Source organism: Eumetopias jubatus, unplaced genomic scaffold (genome assembly GCF_037043125.1).
Source record: "Eumetopias jubatus isolate StellerSeaLion01/CBP00866 unplaced genomic scaffold, mEumJub1_p1.0 scaffold_10, whole genome shotgun sequence".
Taxonomy (NCBI): domain Eukaryota; kingdom Metazoa; phylum Chordata; class Mammalia; order Carnivora; family Otariidae; genus Eumetopias; species Eumetopias jubatus.
Window position 1 is genome coordinate 117,736,636 of NW_028274816.1, and position 16,432 is coordinate 117,753,067.

The following is a 16,432-nucleotide window of genomic DNA, read 5'->3' on the forward strand; positions in this document are numbered from 1 at the left end:
GGGACCGGTCTGTTTACATCGAATTCTCGCGACAGCTAGTTCGAAGCACAAAGCACGTGGACATGGCAGCTGCCAATCACTTTCTGCTGGCCACTCATCCATCCCGAACCCGCCTTCTGCCCCGCCCTTTTCGATGTGTTTACCTTCCGGGAGCCTAGGCTGGCTGGCGCGGTGGGCAGCCTTAGAGCCAAGGAGGCATTGATCTAAATGAGGGGTGCGGCCGGTGATCCTGTCAATTTGAGCGAGGTTTCTGGAGCCCGCTCGACTCCTTCCTTATCTGTTTCCATCTCCCCTGCGGAAGAGATCGCGATTTCGCTAGTGTTATTGCGTCAGTTATATTTCTTTTATAATAATGATAACATTTATTGATTGATTGAACAAACGCTCAGCACAGTCTCAGCACTTCATAAGTATTATCAAAAGTAATACGGCAGTCCCATGAGGCTATAGCTTATTAATAGGCAGAGGTTTGTAACAAATTAGCTGACACAGCAGTAAAAATTCTAAGGAGGTTTTAAGCACAATGGAGGATGGAAAAGATTAGTAGAGGAACTACCTCAATACCTCGGATATATGCAGTTAATCGAGTGATAGATACAGGTACAGATACAGATTATAGCCAAGAAACCACCCATTTTCTCTTGAGGCTCTATCAGTGCCAATAAATAGCACATCCAAAGTGCTATTTATCAGGTTAGTGTTTGAACATTGGCTAATAAAAGATTCTGATCATTTGTCTTCCACTACACACACAAATTCCGAGTACCATCGGCCTTTTAAGATTTGCTTCCTACACTAAACCCACTAACGGAAGAATCTTTCCAACATTCTAAATTCCTTTTGCTCTTATTGCTTTCTATCACTGTTACTTCTTTGTTGTATTTGAAATCTTCTAGAGTTTCTCTTGTGCATATCTCATTTTCCCCAACTAGAAAGTTAAATTCTTCCTAGACATTAGAAGACTATAGTTTTCACATTGTTCAATCCCTTTTAACACTTAACAGCCCCGAACACAACAGGTATTTCAAAATTCAGACTTATTCGAATTAAATAATTATTGTTTTCATGTTGTCCAAGCCCAGAGCAGGAATAAAGAGGAAATCCAGAGGAAACCAATAGGTCATAATCACAAGCGGGATAACCAGCATTTGTATAAAGTTATTCAGTTTAAATAGCTGTTTCATATGCATTGTTAAACTTCATAGCTCTTTGACTATTCCTCTACAAAGGAAAAACAAAGAAACAAAAAATCATAAAGACTACCCTTTGTACACGAGTTAACTCGTTCGTTCATTCAACAAATATTTGAATACCTATTAAGTATCAGACATGTTCTAAGCTCCAGAGGTACAGCAATAAACAAATCAATCAATGTGCTTACCTCAGCCAGAGAATTTACATTCTGATGTGAAGACAGAAATAAAGAGAGAAATTCAAGTAGTGTAAAATGCTATGGAAAAAAATATAATAAGCCAGACAAATAGATGGCTTAATTTAGGTAGTGTCATCGGGGAAGGCCTCTCAGGAGATGACATTTGAACAAAGACTTTACTGACTTCAGTAAAGTGAAGCAGTAGAGGTGAAAAGTAGCCAACTTCAAAATATTTTGGAAGAGAGAACTGAAGATCTTGATATTGGGTTGGTTGTGGGACAGAAGAAAAAAGAGAATCAAGCATGATGCCTATGTTTTGGGCTTGAACAACTAAGCGATGACATTTATGGGTAGGATGAACACTGGTGAAGTTTTACATTTTTAGGGCGCCTGGGTGGCTCAGTTGGTTAAACGACTGCCTTCGGCTCAGGTCATGATCCTGGAGTCCCGGGATCGAGTCCCACATCGGGCTCCCTGCTCAGCGGGGAGTCTGCTTCTCCCTCTGACCGTCTTCCCTCTCGTGCTCTCTATCTCTCATTCTCTCTCTCTAATAAATAAATAAAATCTTTAAAAAAAAGTTAAAAAAAAAAGTTTTACATTTTTGGGGGGGTGAATTTCTGTGCTTTGGTTTCATCCTTTATAAATTGTAAAAAAGACTATTATGAACCTCCTAGGATTTTTATGAGGAGTAAATAAATTTTAAATTCTTAGAACCAGTTAAAAATTTCTCCAAATTAACTAGTTCCAATTATGAATTAACCAGCTATGTCTAATTACTCCACTTTTTTCTCCACAAAAATGGTGTGAGATTCTCTCATGAGACTTCAAATAGAGAGCAAACAAAATTTGTGGAGATCATTTTTTTTTGAGTGGAAGTAACTTGACAGCACTTAGTACATATTGCCAGCTTATGAGTCATTTCAAATACTGGGATGTGGGGAAACTTTTCAACAGTCTGTTCTTGTGGCTGAGCAATACCAGCTAGGAAACTGATTTTCGGTGTAAAAGAGGGACTTTGAGCCAGAATTCCATCTTCTTCCAGTTGCTACAATGGTACATGATAATAAATCACTAACGACTAAAATTGCCTCTCCTATGGCCCTGCAAATCAAAGCCCAAAATCTCCAGAAAAATCATCAAGGAATTATCCATATGAAAACCAGTTTCAAGATCAGTTTATACTTTATTGTGAGTTTTCATTTCAATAGGATTAAGATTCCTTTTTAGCTTCAAGCAAGCCATTTCCTCACTTACCCTAGCCACCAAAAACACCTGAACAATAATCACATGATTTAAGCAGTGGGGAAATAATCTGATTTCACACAGAACAATGATAAACATTAATATTTTAGTTTTTAGTCAAGTGAAAGGAAAAAAAACCCAAAGAGGTTAAAAAAAATAACCATCATCAAACATAGGTTCATCAGTTGTATCCTTCTGATTGGGGATTTTGATAACAAGGGAGACTGACTATAAACGTGTTATCACAGTAGAAAGTGATAGGAAACTAGTTAGGAAAGGGCATATATGGAATATCTGTACCTTCTGCTCAATTTTGCCATGAACCTAAAACTGCTATAAAAAATAGTCTATTTTTAAAAATCACATTTCTCTAAAATCCTCTAATTGTGAGGTAAAATTATACTAATTACTCACTATATAGACTTTCTTTGGTGCATTTTTAGGTTGAAACTTTTGTAGTAATCTCCTAAAAAGTAGAATCTAAACTTTGTAGAATAGCAAAACCAACAAATGTCGTATCACCTTATATCTATCTAATTACAGGAGTACCTGCCATTTTTCTGTCCTGCATGTTATGACATAACTGGCTTCTAAAACAGCATTTTCCCATATTTCTATTCAAAGTTCTAAGTGTTTCTTTATTATGTTGGGGCCCTTCAACCTCTACCCAGCTCATTCTCAGGCCTAGCAAACTTTCTGAAGATATGGTGATTGCTTTCCTTTCATTCTCTTGAAACTTAACTAGTATCTATAAAGTAGCCATGTAATTTATCATCCTAACCAGAGGCTCTATTAACAATTATACACAAGCCCCCCCCCAAAAAAGTAAAGTAGGACTGTCCAAGGCAAATCATGAAGTATGGTTTCCCTTTATCTCTGACACATTAGTACTACTTTGTAACTTTTCTAGTCGGTTAATGTATAATCCTATTGTCTGTTTAGCTAACATGTAAACTTTTTAGCAGAAGGGATTATTTGTTTCATTTTTATTCGCCACAAAGCTGTATTCATTAACAGGAAAAATTACATGTCAGAACCCAACAATTTATCCTACAATCTGGAGCTTGTATTTATAATTAAAGTTACCAAAAAGTAAAACTATTGACAAAGACCAAAAATTAGTTTCATTAGCTGTTTTAGTGATGGTCAGGGCATAGTTTACCTTCCCCATACATGCCTAAACGTAGATAAAAACTGCTTTAAAATCTGAGAAAACGGAATCTGTATTAACAGTTTTGAGAAGGTAAAATTTAATAAAAATAATATTGGGTAACATTTATTTAGCTCTATATGCCAGTCATTGTAGTATTACTATCTACATTTTATAGATGAGGACCAAGACACAAAGATGTTAAGCCATTGAGCTCCAAATGTAAGCATTTGGAAATGCATGGTTCCTAAAGCCCCTGCTTTCTGCCCAGAGAATTGAAAAGGGAGTCCCAGAGAAGGGGAAAGTACCATGGAGACTGTAGGGAGGGAGGAGCTCAGGAGAATGACCTCACAGAATACATTAAACAAGGATCAGGCCCTAATTAGCATATCAAAGACTTGGAGAACTTTGAAAGAACCAGGAAAACCTAACTCACATAGAAAAAACAATCAACATGGGGTGCCTGGGTGGCTCAGTCATTAAGCATCTGCCTTCGGCCCAGGGTCCTGGGATAGAGCCCCAAGTCCGGCTGGCTCCCTGCTCCACGAGAAGTCTGCTTCTCCCTCTCCCACTCCCCCTGCTTGTGTTCCCTCTCTGGCTGTGTCTCTCTGTCAAATAAATAAATAAAATCTTTGTAAAAAAAAAAATCAACTGATGCTCACAAACATCACATGATTTAAGCAGTGGTGTAATAATCTGATTTCACATAGAACTATGATAAACATTAATATTTTAGTTTTCAGTCAAGCAAAAGGAATACCTAAATGACACAGATTATCTGACACACTTTATTTTTTTTTTAAAGATTTTATTTATTTATTTGAGAGAGAGAGAATGAGAGAGAGAGAGCACATCAGAGGGGATAGGGTCAGAGGAAGAAGCAGACTCCCCGCCGAGCAGGGAGCCCGATGCGGGACTCGATCCTGGGACTCCAGGATCATGACCTGAGCCGAAGGCAGTCGCTTAACCAACTGAGCCACCCAAGCGCCCCATATCTGACACACTTTAAAGCAGTACTGTAAAAAGGTTCCTGCAAGCTATTGTGAACTCTCTTAACATGCACGAAAACACAGAACATCTCAAAAAAGATATAAAAAGAAACAAATGGGGAAAAAAATCAAAATAACCAAATGGAAATTTTAGAACTCAGAAATATAACATCAAATGGTCTAACAAAAGGAAAAACAAAGAGTTACAAAGAAAGAAGAAAAAGGGGGCACCTGGGTTAAGCGTCTGCCTTTGGCTTAAGTTATGATCCCAGGGTGCTGGGATCGAGGCTCATGTTGGACTCTCTGCTTAGCAGTGAGTCTGCTTCTCCCTCTCCCTCTGAGCTCCTTCTCTCTCTCAAATAAATAAATAAAATCTAAAAAAAAAAAGAAAAAGAAAGAAGAAAAGGAATGTGATGCTGAAAAAAAATTGGGGGAGAAAAATGCCAAAAAACTCCTAAGTTTGGTGAAAGATATAAACCTACAGATTCAAAATGCTCAGCAAACCTGGAGCAGAAAACCTCAAAGGAATCCATGCACAGGGACTTCCTAATCATACTGTTGAAAACTGAAGACAAAGAAAAAAAATCTTGAAAGCAGCCAAAGAAAAACTATGCATTACTTACAGGGGAACAATTTGAATGACTACAGATTTTTTCATCAGAAACCAGAAAACAATACTGGAAGGAAACCTAGAATATCAGGAATGTATAAAGAGCAATAGCAATGGTAAATATCTGATGAATATCATAGACTGTTCTCCTCTTGAGTTCTTTAAAATGTTTGATTTTTGATAGCAAAAATTATAGCATTACCTGTTGGGGTTTTCAATATATACAGACATGACAACTATAACATAAAGAGAGGAGGATAATACAGTGGTAAGTTTTCTTTTCTTTTTTTTTTTTTAAAGATTTTATTTATGTATTTGACAGAGAGAGACACAGCAATAGAGGGAACACAGCAGGGGGAGTGGGAGACGGAGAAGCAGGCTTCCTGCCGAGCAGGGATCCCGATGTGGGGCTCGGTCCCAGGACCCTGGGATCATGATCTGAGCTGAAGGCAGACGCTTAACGACTGAGCCACCCAGGCGCCCCACAGTGGTAAGTTTTCTACATTGCACTTTAAGTGGTAAAATAGATTTAAGTAGATTATCAAAGTTTGTATATTGTCATCCCCAATGCAACCATTCATACAGTCAACATATTTTGCCTCAAAGATTAATATTTGGGGTGCCTGGATGGCTCAGTCGGTTAAGCTTCTTCCTTCAGCTCAGGTCATGACTGCCGGGTGCTAGGATCGAGCCTGCTCAACGGGGAGTCTGTTTCTCCCTCTCTCCGCCCCCACTCGTGTTCACACACTCTCTCTCTCAAATAAATTTTTTTTTAAGATTTTATTTATTTATTTGAGAGAGAGAGCATGAGAGGGGGGAGGGTCAGAGGGAGAAGCAGACTCCCTGCTGAGCAGGGAGCCCGATGTGGGCCTCGATCCTGGGACTTCGGGATCATGACCTGAGCTGAAGGCAGTCGCTTAACCAACTGAGCCACCCAGGTGCCCTCAAATAAATTTTTTTTTAATATTTTTTAAGAAAAGACTAAAATTTAAGTTTTCAACTTTTCTAGTGAAATAATATATTTAGGGGAAAAAATACACTAAAACACTTCCCTCCATTAGAGCACTATCCTCCAGAGATCTGGAAAATGAAAATAACATCATTCATTAATGTTAACAAAACAAATCTAATGCACAGCTTATGAAGGCAGTGCTAAAAAGCCTGTATTTTACATGACTAATGCTTTTAACTTCTAGATTCTGATAGACTGCCTCCAAGATGGCCCTTAATGACGCACATCTGCTAATACTCATGCCGTGTAGTTGCCTCCTACACTGTATCAGTTTGGTCTATGCAACTAACAAAACAGAATTGATATCTATTTTTGAGGTTAGGTTACAAAAGACATTGAGCCTTGTTCTTTCTCCTATCATTTGCTGTTGGGGAAAGTTAACGAATATGTTGTGAGAAGCCCTATAGGACACATGGGACAAGTAACTGAGGCGTCCTGCCAACAGATAGGTAAGCATTGTGTAAAGCGTATCCTCCAGACCTAGTGAAGCCTTTAGATGACTGTAGCCCTGCTTGGGATCTTGATGGCAACATGATTCTGTAACCTAGCTTAGTGGTTCCCAGATTCCTGACACTCAGAAACTGTGAAGATGTTTGTTGTTTTAGGCTACTAAATTTTGAAGTATTATGCAGCAGTATATAACTAATACATATTTTAATCTTTGAGGCACAAGATAGAGAACTGTTTTACAAAATATTGAAAAGAACCAGCGTGTGGATGTGATACTGTGATATAATAAGAAACACGTATTTTGGCCTTTGTCCCAGGCTCCTGGCTAGAGAACCTAGGTTAAACCTTTGTAATTTCTTAGGTGATAAAGGCGCTAGGAACAACTTTTGTTTTTGGTCACTGACTTATTCCTGACACACAGCTCCTAAATCCCTTGGAATTTCCCGGTAAGAGCATTTTTTGTTTTAATGAGACAACTCTTTCTTGGTGGGCTCACTACACACACTCTTTTTCTCCTGAGAGGGAAGAGGTTTGAGACTAGTAATTGATCACACCTAAATGACAAAGCCTCCATAAAAATCCCTTAAGTATGGGATTCAGAGCTTCCAGGTTGGTGAACATACTCACGTGCTGAGGGTGGTGCACCCCAAGCCAATGGGGTCATAGGCTCCTCTGTTTGGGCTGTTCTGGACCTTACCTGATATATATTTTTTATATAATAAATTTTTTATCTTTTTTATATGATAAGCCAGGAAACGTTTCCCTGAATTCTTGTGAGCTGTTCTAGCAAATTACCAAACTTGAGGGGGTTGTGGGAAACGATTTACAGCCAGTCGAACACCAATGTATGTGATAACCTAGGACTTGCAATTGGTTTCTGAAGTGAGGGCAGTCTTGTAAGACTGAGCCCTTAACTTGTGGGATCTGATGATAACCCTAGAAGTGTCAGAACTGAATTGAATTGTAGAACACCCTATTGATGTCTACAGAAAATTGGAGAATTGCTTGGTGTAGGAAATCTTACACATTTGGTGTCATTAAGTATTGTATGAGTAAAGAAGAAATGTTTTCCTTTCAGTGGATGTGGTTAAGTTATGCACAGTTAAATAACATATCCATAGATGAATACTAAAGATTAAGGAGGCTCTGTGAAATACTGACAGAGAAAAATCTTCACAATTAAGAGGCATAGATCATCACTAAGAGAACACAAAAAGGGGGAAATGTTGGCTGCCTTGGGAACTGAGTGCGAGTTTTTCATTATGTACCATCTTATACATCGTAAGTTTCTCATAATGTATTATACTACTGATCTACATTACATAGGCAAATAAGATTAGAAAATAAAAGACAAACATTAGAACATTACTTATGATTGCATAGCATCTTCAGCTCCTTAAATAGGCCTAAACACAATCCTAGGAACAGATACAGAAAAGGGCTAATCTTAGCATTTGCAGTTGTGTCTTAAACCAAAAATGTTTCTAGTATTAATAGCTACTACTATACAGAATTGGGATTCCACTGCACTAAAAATGTGATCTAGGGAAGAGTAACATTTTTACATTAAAAAACTGATTTGAAAAATAAAGATTACATAATCCATTACTCTAATCAAGTAGAAATTTTAATTTCATGTAGATACAGGATTTACAATCACTGGCAGAAAAAGTAGCTAAATGAATTTTCTTTTAATATACATTCAGATTTGTTGAATTTCTACTTGGTGCAGTGAATGGTATCACAGGTCTAAAAGATGGGAAAAAAAACAAAAAATAAAAATAAAAAAATAAAAGACGGAAAAACCCTTCACGATAAGTTGACATAAAAAGTGTCTACTAGTTGCTATGTCTGTCTTGGAAAGATCTGAAAAACTCTTCAGGGTGCCTGGGTGGCTCAGCTGATTAAGCCTCTGCCTTTGGCTCGGGTCATGATCTCAGGATCCTGGGATGGAGGCCCACATCGGGCTCCCTTGAGTGGGGAGTCTGCTTCTCCCTTTCCCCCCACTCATATGCTTTCAAATAAATAATATCCTAAAATAAATAAATAAATAAACTCTTCAGTAACTAAAAAATCTTTTCTTTTTTTTTCTTTTAATTTCACAAAGAGAGACAGCGAGAGAGGGAACACAAGCAGGGGGAGTGGGAGAGGGAGAGGGAGAGGCAGGCTTCCTGCCGAGCAGGGAGCCCGATGTGGGGCTCAATCCCAGGACCCTGGGATCATGACCTGAGCCAAAGGCCGACGCTTAACGACTGAGCCACCCAGGCGCCTCCACTAAAAATCCTTCTTAAGAGCTAGTCATGATTATGTTTTACCTGGACCCCTGGTTCTCATCTTATCACTGAAAACCGGTATGCTTCCAATTGTGCAGTTCCCAACATAATGTGGATATTGAATGCAGGAATTAACTCTTCAATCTCTTAATAAGAGGTCTTGTTCTAAATTAATAAATTTAAATTTTTTCTTATTGTAGAACAATTCATCACACCAAAATGACATACTTAGTGTCAGTTTTTTCCTATATTACCAAAGTATAGTTTTATTCATTTTTAAGTGCAACATATTTCATCAAATGTTTGTAAGCCATAACTGACGATCATATTTTTTTTTAAGATTTTATTTATTTATTTGAGAGATAGAGAATGAAAGACAGAGAGCATGAGAGCGAAGAGGGTCAGAGGGAGAAGCAGACCCCCCGCTGAGCAGGGAGCCCGATGTGGGACTCGATCCCGGGACTCCAGGATCATGACCTGAGCCGAAGGCAGTCGCTTAACCAACTGAGCCACCCAGGCGCCCTCTGACGATCATATTCTTAGCCATATTCTGTTGTTGGATATTTAGCCTGTTTCGATATATTCTAAATTAAAATTAAAAAGTCAAGAGTGCAAAAATAAACATTACATGTATTTTTAAGTTGTTACTCTAAAGCATGATCAAGGCAAAACAGAAAGTTTGTATCATTAAAACCAACAAAAATCCAGCAACATCAGGAACAGTTTTATTAGATGAACAAACATATATCCATATAATCAATGAAAACTGTACGATATATAAAATAATTTAAAAAATGTTGGGAATTAGCAGCACCATCCGTTATTGAAATAGCAAGAAAAACTTCACATATTTTATGCAAACACAAGAAGAGAGTAACGACTTTAAGACTTAATAATGCCACTGAGTGTCTGGGATGATTGAGAAGGGCACCTTTTTAGGCAAACACACCTCCTTCTACTCCAAAGATTTGGGGAGTATATCTAATGATTAATGTTTCAGAAAAATGCTACTGAATTAAGAGATACTGCATAGTATTTTAGTTAGAACAGGGAGACTAACACCAAGCTACTTTCAGCATGGCTCAACACTTCTGCTATGAAAAATTTAGTTCTGAATTATGAAATTAGAAATAAAAAATAATTTTTAAAAGACACTAGCTGTCTCTAAGAAACATTAAGTGGAACACAGGTCACTATGAAAATACATCACTCTTCCAGTTTGCTTAATAATTTACTTTAAAAAGTTGTGTTTTCATCACAAGTGACTTATACAAATTTCTGAATAAGCATTTTTAAAAGTTTAAATGTATTTCTAAAATCTAATAGATTCTTTTGATTTTTAACCTTTAGCCCTGTTGTTACATTTACTGTGTATCAGAGTAAGAGACTGAGTTTGTGTGAAGTATACAAATTTACACACGTTTTAGAGCAACTTATACCCTAACATCTACAAAATTCACATTTATAATACAAGCAAGTACAAGGCCAGGATAAAACTGTTGAATTCCAAAAAGTCAAACTGTATACTATTTTTATTTTGTCCCCTTAAAAAAAGTTCAAGTTCGGCACCAACTTCAAAAAAGCCCTCTTAAATCCTAAGTTCGGGGGGAAAAAACACTTTTCAGATACATTTCAGCAGACACAAACAGTTTTTCTGTGCTGATGAAGTAAAGGATTTCCAATTTTCTTCTGGCCCCGAAGTCTGCGTCTCATGGTAAGCTTAACAGAGGTCTTTCGCTGTGAGCCTGTGGGTAGGCTTGCAGGCTGAGCACCACTACTTCGACTTAAACCATTTCGTCTATGCTTCTTCATAAGAGGGCCAGAGTTGGATTCTTCTAAGGTCCTTTTAAAGTTTGCTGGAGGGGTTCTTTCAACTTCTTGGGCTTTCATTTGACCTGGAGTTGACATCTTTAAATTTTTTTGGTCCATGATGGTATTTGTTGAATTGGTAGGCACAAGGCCAACTGACAGGCTATTATTCAAAGAATCATGTATCCTTAAAGTCAAGGCTTTAGTGCAATTTTCTTCAAGTGGCTCTGGATCTTTTGAGGGTATGACTGCCACCTGGACATTCCCTCGAGCTATCTCAGCTGGGACTTCTAAATAATTCTCTGAGAAGGCATTACTACGAACAAGGGCAGGTACATGGCCCTTAGAGTTCAGCCGTGGCCACGGGTCCTCCTCCAGTGACTGAAAAACAAGAAAGTAAGCCAAATAAATAATTTATCCTAGAATTCAGCTTAACCATTAGGGAGATAAAGAAGTTTCATTAGAGGGCGCCTGGGTGGCTCAGTTGGTTGGGCAACTGCCTTCGGCTCAGGTCATGATCCTGGAGTCCCTGGATCGAGTCCCGCATCGGGCTCTCTGCTCAGCAGGGAGTCTGCTTCTCCCTCTGACCCTCCTTCCTCTCGTGCTCTCTGTCTCTCATTCTCTCTCTCTCAAATAAATAAATAAAATCTTTAAAAAAAAAAAAAAGAAGTTTCATTAGAATAAGTGACAAATTTGTTTGGTTGATTTCCTACTTTCCTATTTTTTTCTATATTCTTATTTCTGAATATTCAGTAGTACATAAAATGTAAAGTGTAACATTAAAGCAATGTCGTCATACTGCAAACTCATACTGTTGCTTTGCACCTATCTCCCAAACACTAGAGTCTGTTCTAGGACTTGAGAAAAGCAGGATGTCTGGGAACCTAGAGAGCATGGCTGAGGCAACTCTCAAAGAAATAAGTGAAAATCATATGGAAACTTTCAGGTACTGTTTTTTTAAAAGTTTGACAAGTCATTCAGATATGCACTACTCCTTTAGATATAGTGCTCTAGATCTACATATACTCAGAATATTTTTCCCATCGCTAGACAGATTAAGAATATTTTTCCTATCAAACCCAAAACTCTCATAGTACTAATATTTTATAAAATCATTGTCTTAATAGTTTCTCAAGAACAGAGTTTATGCATAAATACTGTCTCCCTCAAGTATACAACATTTCTCTTAAATCTTTTTCTCTTTTAATCAAATCATTTTTTAAAATATTAGTACATTCTGAAGTAAACTCTTTTGGAGAAGGGTAAATGAAAACATATTATCCCGGTCTTCCCCTGATATAAAAATCCCTTAGAGGGCACCTGGGTGGCTCAGTCAGTTAAGCGTCTGCCTTCAGCTCAGGTCATGATCCTAGAGTCCTGCAGGCTCCCTGCTCAGCGGGGAACCTGCTTCTCCCTCTCCCTCTGTCTGCTGCTCCCCCTGCTTGTGCTCTCTGTCACATAAATAAAATCTAAACCCCCCCCAAAAAGCACTAAATTTAGTTTTGCCCTAAAAAAAGGACAGAGAAAAACGTATGCCAGAGTAATATATCACGAAAACAGAGGTATTTCTACCATATCCATCCCAAAACAAAGATCTGACTACTGGTATAACCTTAGGATCCATACAGAAGTTTCCATGTCTATAAATAGATAAACCTAGCCTCAAATGCCTACTCTAAATGTGGGAAAGTGTTAAAAACCAAACTGACCAAAATGTCATTTTATTTACCTAAATGTTACTAAATATGGGATTATTTTAACAAGAAAATAAATCAAATTATGTGTGTAGTCATGGTTGTCAATTAAGATAAAACAATTTCTTCAGCAGAGATTTGTCTTTATTTACTTGTTAGGTCAGAGGTAACAACTCTAATTATTCTGAATGGCTCCAAATATTTTCCTATACTTTGGTGGGGCCAATTGGTTAACAAACAACCAATGCCTAAATATAAGTTAGTACATACATAAATCTCCTTATCTTTATTATTAGATAGCCAGATTTTTAGTAATAATTTTAAAAACATTTTATGTGGGGCACCTGGGTGGCTCAGTCAGTTGGGCAACTGACTTGGTTTCAGCTCAGGTCACGATCTCAAGGTCATGAGATCGCGGCTGGTGTTGGGCTCTGCGCTGGGCGTGGAGCCTGCTTAAGAGTCTCTCGCTCCCTCTCCCTGTCTGCCCCTCACTCGCAAGCACTCTCCCTCTCAAAAATAAAAAAATAAGGGACGCCTGGGTGGCTCAGTCAGTTAAGCATCTGCCTTCAGCTCAGGTCATGACCCCAGGGTCCTGGGACCGAGTCCCACATCAGGCTCCTTGCTCACTGGGGAGGCTGCTTCTCCCTCTGCCTGTTCTGCCTGCTGCTCCCCCTGCTTGTGCTCTCTCTGACAAATAAATAAATAAAATTTAAAAAATAAATAAATAAAAATAAATAAATAAGAGCACATTCTCAGAAGTCCCAAGTATAACAAAGCAGTTATCAATACTACCAATTTTTTTAAGATTTTATTTATTCGAGAGAGAGAGCACACAGAGAGGGGGAGGGGCAAAGGGAGAGAGAGAAGCAGACTCACCACTGAGCAGGGAGCCCGACACAAGGCTCAATCCCAGGACCCTGAGATCACAAGCCAAGCTGAAGGCAGATACCCAACCAACTGAGCCACCCAGGAGCCCCAATACTACTAATTTTTAGTAGGTAAATCCCGGGATGAAATCAGAAAAAGGGAAATACAGTACCATTTAAATTGTTTATTTCATAGCATATCTTAAACTCTTTCAAAATTATCTGAGTAAGAAGAGGAATAATGGTTCTTGTCCATGTTATTAGACAACCAGTTCTACGATCTGATATCCTAAGGTCCACTTCAATCTTGAGTCTGTATGATCTTATCCAAATTGCTTAATCTCTCAGTCTTATGATCTATAAGACGGAATAACATCTGCACTAGTTACCTATTCTGTTTATGAGGTTCAAATGAAATATATATGAAAGTACTTCACAAACTTAAATGTTTACAAATGTATTAGAAGGGGACTGTTAAAATATTGTTAATGTACATCTCCTTTCGATTAGGTGCTGTACACACACCTGGCTTTCAGAACAGTATTGATGTGAAGAGAATCAATGATAATAAGTTACATGACAAAGATCCATAACTTTCTTGAACCTAGTTCAAATCCCAAATCCTATGATATGAAGAATCTGAAAAACTTTTTAAGCAACATTAACCAAAGAAATTCTATTTAAAAAAGCTCAAATACTATAGAGAACTGTATACCTTGACTGGTGGTGTAGAACTTGGGGAAGGAGTCATCATGCAGGTGTCTTGACTATTATAGGAAGGACTATCGGTCAGGTTCAGATAGAGCTCATCTTCATTGGTGAAATTTCCCTGGCTGTCCACTCCTGGAGAGATGCAGATTACGATAGCACTAGTGTTATCTGCTCGAAGCATACGCTGCCTCCAGCGGCCTAGTGCTCGATTCACAAGCATTTTGGCACAAGACTGTCCATGCTCACCCTGTATTTAAAAGAACAAGGAGAAAGAAGGTTAACTCAGATTTAGTTCCCACTACATCTGTATCAAATTAAAAACAAGGTATTCAATATGGCTTACATAAATTAAATTTCCAAAATTTCAAACATTATCCATAGTCCCCCATAACTATGTTAAAATAGTACTGCTCTAATTTTTTTTAAATAGTAAGACAAGGCCTTATCCTGGGGTTAAATTTTACCTGTATTTTTATCTTTTTGGTAGCAAGAAACTCAGTCTTCACTGTAACCTTAATTAGGAAAAGTTATACAGAAGTTATCTAAAATGGGAAGTAAACATCAAGTTATTACAGATAAACAATTCACAAACGAGATAATCAGGCATGGCAAAAAAAAAAAAAAATCCTCATTGCAAAGGGCCAATTTCCTCCTAATATAAGAGCTTCTGCACATCAATGACCCAACATAAAAACTGTCAAAGAACATGAACAAAATTCAGAGACAAGAAAATATAAACAACTGTTAAATATATACAGCTGACCCTTGAACAATGTGGGGTGTTAGAGGCACCAACTCCCCCACACAACTGAAAATCCATGTATAACTTTTGATTCCCTTCAAACTTAACTACTAATAACCTACTGTTGACCAGAAGTCTTACCAATAAAACTAAGTTGATTAGCACCTATTTTGTATGTTATCTGTATTATATACTGTATTCTTACAATAAAGCTAGGGGAAATAAAGAAAATTATAGGGAAGAGAAAATACATGTACGGTGCTGTACTATAAAAATCCATGTTAGTGGACCCACATAGTTCAAACTCATGTTGTTTAAAGGTCAACTGTGTATGAAAATGATGTCACTCATGAGGAAAAAAAACAATACAATAAGTGGCTATAGTATGGAGACCAAATACATACCAACAGAAAGAGTGGGGAGGGGAACCCTTAAATGATCTCATGTTAGGGGCACATGGGTGGCTCAATCAGTTAAGTGTCTGCCTTCCTCTCAGGTCATGATCCCAGAGTCCTGGGACTGAGTGCCATGTAGGGCTCCCTGCTCAGAGGGGAGTCTGCTTCTCCCTTTCCATCTGTCCTTCCCCCTTGCTTATGCTGGCTCTCTCAGATAAATAAATAAAATCTTTTAAAAAAAATGATCTGTTATCCAAAATAAATGTAGCTTGGAATAAAACTTTTAGCATCATATACATATTTAATACATGGATTCAATAACTACTAAGTTTCAAAGAATGGAAATGAAAATGATGTGCTCCAGACTACAGGGCTACATATCTTAAAAAGTAGCTCAAGAAATAACTGAATGATGAAAATGAGTGGAAATATCATGAACTCTACATAAGCAGAAAAAATGTTTAATGTTATTTTATGTAATGTGATAAAACAATGTACTGTAAATACAAAAATATTAATATATAACATACTATAATGTATACTATATAATATATAATGTATTAAAAGCACTATATTAAAAAATAAGTAAGCACTTGAAATCATTAGATTGTCTTCGCTATACCTTAAGTTTATATATTCAGAATGGATAAAGAACTGTGGTTTTTTCATCCTTTCCTTGGGAAAATGGGGAATCATCTTTCTTTGGGGTTAACTGATCTTGGGTATATTACAGTATTCAAACACATTTTTTTTCAAGATTTTATTTATTTATTTGACAGAAAGAGACACAGCGAGAGAGGGAACACAAGCAGGGGGAGTGGGAGAGGGAGAAGCAGGCTTCCCATGGAGCAGGGATCCCAATGCGGGGCTCGATCACAGGACCCTGGGATCAACACCTGAGCCGAAGGCAGACACTTAACGACTGAGCCACCCAGGCACCCCTCAAACACATTATTGATGGCAAACTGCAAATAATTCCTCTCAGCTGCTTTATTAAAACCCCAAGGGCGCCTGGGTGGCTCAGATGGTTAAGCGTCTGCTTTCGGCTCAGGTCATGATCCCAGGGTCCTGGGATCAAGTCCCGCATCGGGCTCCCTGCTCCTTGGGAGCCTGCTTC

At 38.0% G+C, this 16,432-nt stretch overlaps 1 protein-coding gene across 1 annotated transcript in view; it reads right to left on the reverse strand.

Moving 5' to 3' along the window:
- Nucleotides 1-9,801: 9,801 nt before the first annotated feature.
- PPM1D (protein phosphatase, Mg2+/Mn2+ dependent 1D) overlaps nucleotides 9,802-16,432 on the reverse strand; it is a 63,823-nt gene continuing 57,192 nt past the window's right edge. The window contains exons 5-6 of the mRNA XM_028109286.2: nucleotides 14,183-14,425; nucleotides 9,802-11,288 (exon numbers count right to left, since the gene is read on the reverse strand). Coding sequence (XP_027965087.1) covers nucleotides 10,731-11,288; nucleotides 14,183-14,425 — 801 coding nt within the window. The 3' untranslated portion in view covers nucleotides 9,802-10,730. The remainder of the gene's footprint in view (nucleotides 11,289-14,182; nucleotides 14,426-16,432) is intronic.